General features: G+C 43.7%; 1 protein-coding gene across 1 annotated transcript in view; it reads left to right on the top strand.

The window, feature by feature from the left end:
- Window positions 1-239: 239 nt before the first annotated feature.
- GTF2E2 (general transcription factor IIE subunit 2) overlaps window positions 240-9433 on the top strand; it is a 69541-nt gene continuing 60347 nt past the window's right edge. Inside the window, exons 1-2 of the mRNA XM_037526005.2 lie at window positions 240-392; window positions 6746-6927. Of these exons, the coding sequence (XP_037381902.1) occupies window positions 6750-6927 (178 nt within the window). The 5' untranslated portion in view covers window positions 240-392; window positions 6746-6749. The remainder of the gene's footprint in view (window positions 393-6745; window positions 6928-9433) is intronic.

The raw sequence follows: 9433 nt of genomic DNA, 5'->3' as shown, positions 1-9433 counted from the left end.
GCTACTCGCCCCTTATTGGCTGGCTTCACCGTTTCACTCCCAGTCCCGCCCCCGTTGTCATGGAGACCAGGAACGCCCCAGCCGACTGAGGCCTCTCCCATCGTCCCCCGGCGGGAGCACGTGACGGCGCAGGCGCGTTCTCGGCCATGGAGAAACCGCGTTGGCCGCCGGGACTGAGCTCTCGGCGTCCTAATCAGGAAGTGGCGGGCGGGGCCCCGGCCGGAGTCGCAGCCGAGACCCCGGCCTGGCGGGGCCGCGCCGGGCGTGCGTACGGGCAGGCGGGGCTGCCCACAAGAAGCCGGAAGCGGTCGCGACGCCAGCGTGGGCGGCCGGCCGCGGCGGAGGCGCCGGGAGGCGGTGGCGGGTCGCGTGGGGCGACTCTCCGCGCTCAGGTAGGGGCTGCGGCCGCCGGGAGGGGGGCGCGGAGCCCGGCCTGTTGTTCCTGGAGCCCGTCGGCGCGGGCCGGCGTCGCCGCCTCCCGCGGGGGCCCGGGGGTCGGTTCTAGCGTGCGGCACTTCCACGCGGAGCAACTTCTTGGGGGCGTTGCGGGTTAGGCCGGAGGTTCATTGAGCCGACTGGAGGGCTCGGAAGAGGAAATTCTCAGTGTTTGCGTCTTCCTAGCCCCGAGGTTTACACTAGAGTCGCCGGGCGAGCCGTGTGTGTGGAGTTTGGGGGACCACGGCGTCCAGCCCACGAAAGACTGTGGTTTAGATGCTCATTCGTGGATATTTTTCTTCCCCCCAAAGCTGTTTTCTGGACACCTAGTGTGTAATGATTCCTAAACTTTAATTTTAGCGTGTTCTGCAGAGTCTGAAGACATTTTCCAAAGCACAACGCTGCGGTACCTTGTTCTCCTACATTTTCGCCACTTAAGAGGTGAACAAGGCTCTGGTCCCAGCGTTCCAGCTGCTGGTAGTTGTGTTCTTAAGGTGCGCGTGGCCCCTGTGAGGCGCAGTCGGGGAAAGAAACAGGAAAGAAGACAAGTAGAAAGGTTGAAAGAAGTCGAATGACACTGCGGGGGGGGGTGGGGGGAAACGTGGACCTTCAGCTGGAAGATTTTGATGTAATTGTTGGCTTCTCAGTCCATTCGTGACAACCCAGGAATGTGTTCACTCATTGAGTTGTAGTGGCGGTGGTTTTTTTAAAATGTAGAATGGGCAGAGTGATGTGTTCTGTGTACTACGCACATATGGAGCGCCTTGCTTTAAACACAATCATTGTATGTGCATTTTATTTTTTTAAAGATTTATTTATGCATACAAGAACTGGGGTACAGGCCAGAGGTGTGGGTGTGAGAGGGTTCACCAGAGACAGAGTGGGGAGCAGAACAGGCAGATTGAAATACACTGCTGAAAGGAGCTGCGGGTGAGTCAGGAGAGGTCCTCAGGAGAGGTCCGCTGCGCGATGTGGGTCGCTCCCAGCAGGGAATCCAACTCCTGATGCAGAGGCTGCAGACAGCTTCATAGGTTGCTTCTTAACCCCTTGCTCCACCAGGAAGGCCATGTGTGTTCATTTTAAAACACAGGTCTCCTTTGTTTTATTAGAGCGCTTTACCAGCATTGCAGGTCTGGTGAAAGGAATACTTGATTTTAAAAGTTAAGATATTCGGATCCTGGCAGTGGTCCGGAGAACTGTGTGATCTTAATAGTACCCCTTCACTTTAGATTTTTGCATGTTAAAGTAAGAATAATAAAATTAACATCTGTTATTGAATTGTGAGGATCAAACACCAGAAACATTTAGGTCTTTGCAAACTGTAAGGCTTTATTTAAACTGTGTTAAAATTATCATTAAAAGCCCAGATTAATTACCTGCCTTTATAAGGTGAAAATAAATACAGATGTTTCTTGTTTTAGGAGTTTACAAATTGCTTGTTGTCCCCATTTTATTAATTGTGACTTCTCTCCATTTTCTAGTCCTCACCATTTCCTTCTCCAAGACTGTCCCCTACTTTCCTCATCCCAGTATAACCATTGTTAATGTCTTTTTAGAGCCAGTTCAGTGTAGTAATACTGAAATAATATTTGTATAACTTTACTATTTTTTTTTTTTATTATTTTTTTTTTTATAGAGGCATGCTTTATTTATTTGTTTGCTGGTTTTTTTTGTTTGTTTGTTTTGTTTATACATGCACTGGGTACAGTCAGAAGCGCGGGAGGGTGAGAGAATTCACCAGAGCCAGAGCGGGGAGCAGAGCAGGCAGAAGGACCGAAGTACACTGCTGAGGGGAGCAGTGGGCGGCAGGAGAGGTCTGCGCGCCATGTGGGACCCTCCTCCAGTGGCCGGGGAGCAGTCGGGGATCGAACCGGCGCTGCAGAGGCCGCGGGCAGCTTCGCAACCCAGCGCTCAACCGCTGCGCCACCGGGGAGGCCCAACTTTACTATTTTTTTAAAAAAAATCTCGTTTTTTTCATCCGTCTAATCTAGACAGCATTGGTAGTATCCTCATTTTACTTATGATAAAGTAGAATTTAGAGAGGGGTAGTGGATTGCTTGGGGTCATGGACCAGTAGTGGACTACAGCTGAGGGAAGGGAGAAGGCTGGTCTTTGATTACCTGTCCAGTGACTCTATTCCTTACTTGACTGAAATTTACTCTGATTATCAATCTTATATTCAAAATTTTTAGCATTCCAAGTCACACAGATTAATTTTTAAGCAAGGTGCTCAGTGCTTTCATATTCTCAGAGGTGATCTGCTTGAAGGCAAGGATTTATCTTCCAGAATCTTTGAAAACTTGGAGCATAATGCCTCACAAACAGAAGACATTTAATAAACTTGTGAAACCAATAATAATTGAGGTTGGATCAATTTAGAGATGTTTTTCCATTTGTTACTCATTTGACAAATAGTTTATTGAGCCACTGTAGGGTAAGATAAAAAAAGTATCAGGCTTTTCTGCCCTCCCGTCATTAAGACTGATGATGGATCCTTGCGGTCCTGAATGCATGCCTGATGGCGGGCACCTGGAGTAGGGTGTGGGCATAGGTAGATGGGATTCACCTGGCCTGAGACTGGGCTTATAAGGGCGGCGTCATGGGGACGCCAGCAGAACGAGAGAGAGCAACAGAGAGACCAGAGGAGAACGAAACAGCAGAGTGAGAGAGAAGCTAGAGGCCACGAGAGAACACAGGAGAGCCCAGAATGAGTGAAGACTTGCTGGGGATTGGGAGGCCTGACAGTCTCCCAGCACCCCCCAGCACCCCTGCCTGCTGTGTACCCAGTAAAATCCCAACAAAAGCCTTAAAAGCCACTGAGGGCTTCAGGACTCCTCCTTCACCCATCTGCTCGATCATAGAGATCCTGCCCTGAGCCATCCTGCCGCTGCAGCCACTTAGCCTGTGTTTGAAGCCTTCCAAAGTATGAAGTGGAGTTATCTCCAGTTTCGTTCCTGATTTATGAATAGTAGTCTTAACTGTAAAATTCATTAACGTAGGTAGCTTAAGTTCTTCCTGGACTTGCTACAGGCTTTTAGAGAGACTTCAAACAAGAGTGGAATGTTCTTAAAATTTTTTGTTGATTGACCTTGTGGCTTCCCTGGTTGTACTAAAGTTGCTTAGAATAGTTGAGTTTTAGAAATGGGGAGGTGGGGGTCTGAAGAGGTCATTTAGTTTCACCTTCCTCCCAATTAGGAATTTTCTGTAGACATTTTCAACAAATGTTAATGCAGTGTCTTCACTTAATACCTCAGCCTGTTTCAAAATATATCATCTTATAAGCGGTTCTAGTGGCTGTCTGTTTTGGGGGCACTGAGCCTAATCTGCTTGTTAATTTTGCCCCGGTAGTCCTGATGGTGTTTCTATAGAAGAACACTGTTGAATAGAAATGTAATATGAGCTACAAGTGAGAAGCACACATGTACTTTTTTTTTTTTAAAGATTTATTTATTGATGCATATGAGAACTGGGGTACAGGCCAGAGGTGTGGGGTTGGGGTGAGAGGATTCACCAGAGACAGAGTGGGGAACAGAACAGGGAGATCGACTGAAACCCACTGCTGAGGGGAGCAGTGGGTGAGTCAGGAGAGGTCTGCTGTGCCATGTGGGCTGCTCCCTGGCTGGGGATCGAACTGTGCATCAGTGGCCGTGGACCGCTTCATAGGTTGCGTCTTAATCCTTTGCACCACCAGGGAGGACCCACACATGTACTTCTAAATATTCTAGAAGCCTAGTAAAAATTAAAGGATATTAATTTTAGTATTTAACCCAGCACATTGAATGCATTAAGTCAACATATAATCAATGTAAAATATCTCATTTGTAATTTTAAAGTTCTTTTTTTGGGTATCAAGTCTTTTAAAATAGGATGTGAAAGAGATTCTTAAAAAATTCCATTTACAATCAAAAAGAATAAAATACTTAGGAATAAACTTTACCAGAGAAGTGAAGCCTCTGCACATTGAAAACTGTAAGACATTGAGGAAAGAGATCAAAGAAGACACAAATAAATGGAGAGAGATTTTGTGCTCATGGGCTGGAAGAATTAATATATCCACACTACCCAAAGCAGTCCATAGATTCAGTGCAATCTCTGCTGCACTTTTTTTTTTCCAAACAAATAGAAAAACTGTCCTGAATTTTGTGTGGAACCGCGAAAGACCCTAATTAAGCAAAGCTGTCTTGAGAAAGGGGAGCTAAGCTGGAGATCTCGCACTTTCTGATTTCAAACTATTTGCTTTCAAACAGCTTTAAAAACAATATCTATTCACATAAAAACTAGTGCAAAGGTCAATGGAATAGTTTTGAGGGTTCAGAAATAAAGACATGCATAGATAATGAATTTACAACAAATGATTTGAGAATTTACATTGTGGAAAAGATAGTCTTTTCAGTAAATGTTATGGGAAAAACTGGACTTGATACTGTGCACAAGAATCAACTGAAATTGGATAAAAGACTTGAACACAAAACTCTTAGGGAAAAAAACCGGCATCAGCTTCTTGTCTTTGGTCTTACCAGTTATTTTTGGGATTTGACATGAAAAGCAAAATCATCAAACCAAAAAGCTGCATAGCATAGGAAACCATTAACAAAAACAGGCAACTATAGAATGGGAGAAAATATTTGCAAATTGTCCTCCCTGGTAAGGGGTTAATACTAAAAATACAAGGAATTCATACATCTTAATAGCAAAATAACAATCCAGTTAAAAAATGGGCAGAGGAACTGAATAGACATTTTCCCAAAGAAAACACGCAGATAGCCAACAGGCACATGAACAGGTGATCATCATCACTAATCATCAGTGAAATATGAAAGAGACACTGAGATAACACCCGACACTTATTAATATGGCCATTTAATCAAAAAGACAAGATAACTAGCTGCTGGTGAGGATGTGGAAAAAAGGGACCTCTTATGCACTGTTGGTGACAAGTAAATTGGTGTAGCCACTATGGACAATAGTATGGAGATTTCACAAAAAACTAAAACTAGGGGCCTCCCTTCTGCCTATTCTGTTCCCCACTCTGTCTCTGGTGAATCTTCTCACTCTGCTGCGCCTCTGGCCAGTACCCCAGCTATTGTATAAATAAAAAATAAATCTTAAAAAAACCCCAAAAAACTAGAACTACCATAGGACCCAGCAGTTTCACCTTTGGGTGAATGAAACAAAGAATTTTACCCCCCATATTCACAACATCATTGTATACAATAGCCATGGCATGGGAAAAACCTGAGTATTTTGCCATTTGGATGGCCATGCAGACATTATATTACGTAAAATAAGCCTGACAGAAAGATAAATACTATTTGAACTGACTTAAATGTGGATTCTAAAAAAACAGAAAAATACAGACGGTGGACTGATGGTTAAAAAGATGTAGAAAGCCGTGGTGGGGAGAAGAAATGGGTGAGAGTGGTCAAAAGATAGGAACTTCCATAAGATAACAAGTTCTGGGGATGTGTGCAGCATGGTGACTAAAGTTAACAGTACTGTACTATGTATTTGAAAGTTGCTGAGAGTAGATCATAAAACTTCACTGTGAAAAAAGATTAACTGATCATTGGTGTTAATTAAACTTACTGTGGTAGTCATGTCACAATATCTATGAAAAGCATGTTCTACACCTTGGCTAATTCAATGTTGTATATCAAAAGTAAGTATTTTAGGGGCCTCCCCGGTAGCGCAGCGGTTGAGCGCTGGGTTGCGAAGCTGCCCGCGGCCTCTGCGGCGCCGGTTCGATCCCCGGCTGCTCCCCGGCCACCAGAGGAGGGTCCCACATGGCGCGCAGACCTCTCCTGCCACCCGCTGCTCCCCTCAGCAGTGTACCTCGGTCCTTCTGCCTGCTCTGCTCCCCGCTCTGGCTCTGGTGAATTCTCTCACCCTCCCGTGCTTCTGACTGTGCCCAGTGCATGTATAAAAAAAAAACAAAAAACAAACAAACAAATAAATAAATAAAACATGCCTCTATAAAAAAAAAGTAAGTATTTTATACATAGACTGCATTTCAGTGTTAGTCCCATTTCAGGTGCTCAGTAGGCACATATAGCCAGTGGCTACAGTGTTGCGCAACTTAATTTTAGAGCATTAGAGAATAATCCTATTTCTTTTTTCTAGCACAGTGCTTGACTCATAATAGGCATATGTTATTTTTTGAGTGAGTGAATAACAATAAGTGCTAGAGAATTAATAAAAGGTTGTTTTGTTTGGGAAATCTTAACAGATCTATGGATTTGGTATGTAGGTTTGAATGACTTGAATCTGAATTAAAGATACATGTTTGTAATCTTTTCTTTAATCTTTGCAGCATTATGGATCCAAGCCTGCTGAAAGAACGGGAGTTATTCAAAAAACGAGCTCTTTCTACTCCTGTGGTAGAAAAACGTCCAGTATCTTCTGAAGCATCATCATCATCATCATCATCATCATCGAAGAAGAAGAAGGCAAAGCTAGAACATGGAGGATCATCAGGCTCTAAACAAATTTCTGGTAAGTAAAATTGTTTAGGACTGTTTTAGGTTTTACTTTTCAGGAAACCATTCAGTCATGGCAAGTTCATTTTTCAGTTTAACATTTTATTGATTGGTGAGTGCTGTGTTAAGTATGAGATGGAACAATAAGAATTTTTTGCTCTTAAGATGGTAAGTCTTGGGGCCTCCCTGGTGGCGCAGCGGTTGAGCGCTGGGTTGCGAAGCTGCCCGCAGCTTCTGCAGCGTCGGTTCGATCCCCGGCTGCTCCCCGGCCACCGGAGGAGGGTCCCACATGGCGCGCAGACCTCTCCTGCCGCCTGCTGCTCCTCTCAGCAGTGTACTTCGGTCCTTCTGCCTGTTCTGCTCCCTGCTCTGGCTCTGGTGGATTCTCTCACCCTCCTGCGCTTCTGACTGTGCCCAGTGCTTGTGTGAATAAATAAATAAATCTTTAAAAAAAAAAAAAAAGATGGTAAGTCTTTTTGTAGTTGGAATTTAGATTCTTTTTAAAAGGATAACTATTGAAATTACTTTTTTTTTTTTTTTTAAGATTTATTTATTCATTCACACAACAACCGGGGTACAGGCCAGATGCGCAGGAGGGTGAGAGGATTCACCAGAGATAGAGCAGGGAACAGCACAGGCAGACTGACTGAAATACACTGCTGAGGGGAGCAGTGGGTGCAACAGGAGAGGTCTGCCGTGCCAAGTGGGACCCTTGCTGGCCATCTGGGATCGAACTGGTACTGCAGAGGCTGCGGACAGCTTCACAGCGCTGTGCTCAACCGTCTGTGCCACCAGGAGAGGCCTGAAATTACATATCTTACAGCTCACTTATTTAAGTGTATAGTTAAAAGATTTCTAGTAAATTTACACTGTTATGCCACCTGCCTAGCAGAGATCGCTTGTGCCCATTTGCATTTGCTCCTTATTACCACTCTAGCCCCAGATAACCAATGGTCTATTTTCTGTCTCCATGTATTTCCCTTTCTGGGTATTTCACATGGACAGAATGGTATAGTTGGTCTTTTATGTGGCTTCTTTTACTTGGCAAGATTTAGTGTTTCAGCCATGTTGTAGCATGTATTAGTATTTCATTCCATTTTTTTGCTGAAGAGTATCCACTGTGTGGATGTACCAGAATTTGTTTATTCACTAGTGAACATTTAGATTATTTCAAATTTTTGGCTATTATGAATAGTGCTGGTGTGAACATTCATGTATAAGTTTTTGTCAGAATGACATTCTTTCACTTGGAGAGGAACCTAAGTGAAATTTATGGGTTATGTGGTAAATTTATGTTTGTGTAGGTTTTTTTTTTTTTTAAGATTTATTTATTTATGCATATAAGAGCTGGGGTGTATGCCAGAGGTGCGGGGGAGTGGGGGGGGGGAAGAGAGGATTTATCAGAGACAGTAGGGAGGAACAGAGACAGAGCAGAACAGGCAGATCTACTGAAATACACTGCTGAGGGGAGCAGCAGGCGAGACAGGAGAGGTCTGTGCCGTGTGGGTTGTCGCCCTGGCTGGGGATCGAATTCGTGCCACAGTGGTTGCCAATAGCTTCATAGTGCTGAGACTTAACCCCTTGCGCCACTGGGGAGGCCCAAATTTATGTTTGTGTTTTTAAGAAATGATCAAAATGGTTACACCATTTTACATTCTCACATTAATGCATGAGGGTTCCAGTTTTTACTCATTTTTGCCAAAACTTGTTATTCCTTTTCATTCTGATCATAACTGTACTAGTGAGTGTGAAGTGGTATTATTGTGATTTCAATATGTAGTTTCCTAATGGCTAATGATATTAAACATTGTTCCAAGTGTTTATTGACTATTCATGTGTCTTCTATGGTGAAATACCTATTCAGAATTTTTGCCCACTTAAAAAAATTTTTTTTTCCCTATGGATTTGTAAGAGTTCTTTATATATTATAAGTACAGTTTCTTGATCCTGTATCACTTATGTTCTTGGTATTATAGCAAAGAAATGGTATAATTAACTCAAGATGATGAAAATGTGCTCCTGTGTTTTCTAAGAGTTTTCTCTCTTATATTTAGATCTGTGATAAGTTAACTTATTGCATATGGATTAACAGAAGGGTCTAAATTAAGTTTTGTGTATGTTTATTCTGTGTCCCTGTGTTATTTTTTGAGAGGACAGTATTTTCCCTACTGGCTTTGGCACTAGTGTTGAATATCAGTTGACTACATGAAAGAGTTTATTTTTGGAATATATATATTTTTGGAATATATATTAACATATATTGATCCTTAGTAGTACTCTTTTTATTTTTATTTTTTAAAAAGATTTATTTATTTATACAAGCACTGGGTACATTCAGAAGTGCCGGAGGGTGAGAGAATTCACCAGAGCAGGAAACAGAAGAGGCAGACTGACGATACACTGCTGAGGGGAGCAGTGGGCGGCGGGAGAGGTCTGCATGCCATGTGGGACCCTCAACCGGTGGCCGGGGATCGAACCGGTGCTGCAGAGGCTCTGGGCAGCCTCGCAACCCAGCGCTCAAC

This window comes from Talpa occidentalis, unplaced genomic scaffold (assembly GCF_014898055.3).
Source record: "Talpa occidentalis isolate TD23 unplaced genomic scaffold, MPIMG_talOcc4v2.1 talOcc4.4, whole genome shotgun sequence".
NCBI classification, from domain to species: Eukaryota; Metazoa; Chordata; class Mammalia; order Eulipotyphla; family Talpidae; genus Talpa; species Talpa occidentalis.
This window is presented reverse-complemented; position numbering and strand designations above follow the sequence as displayed.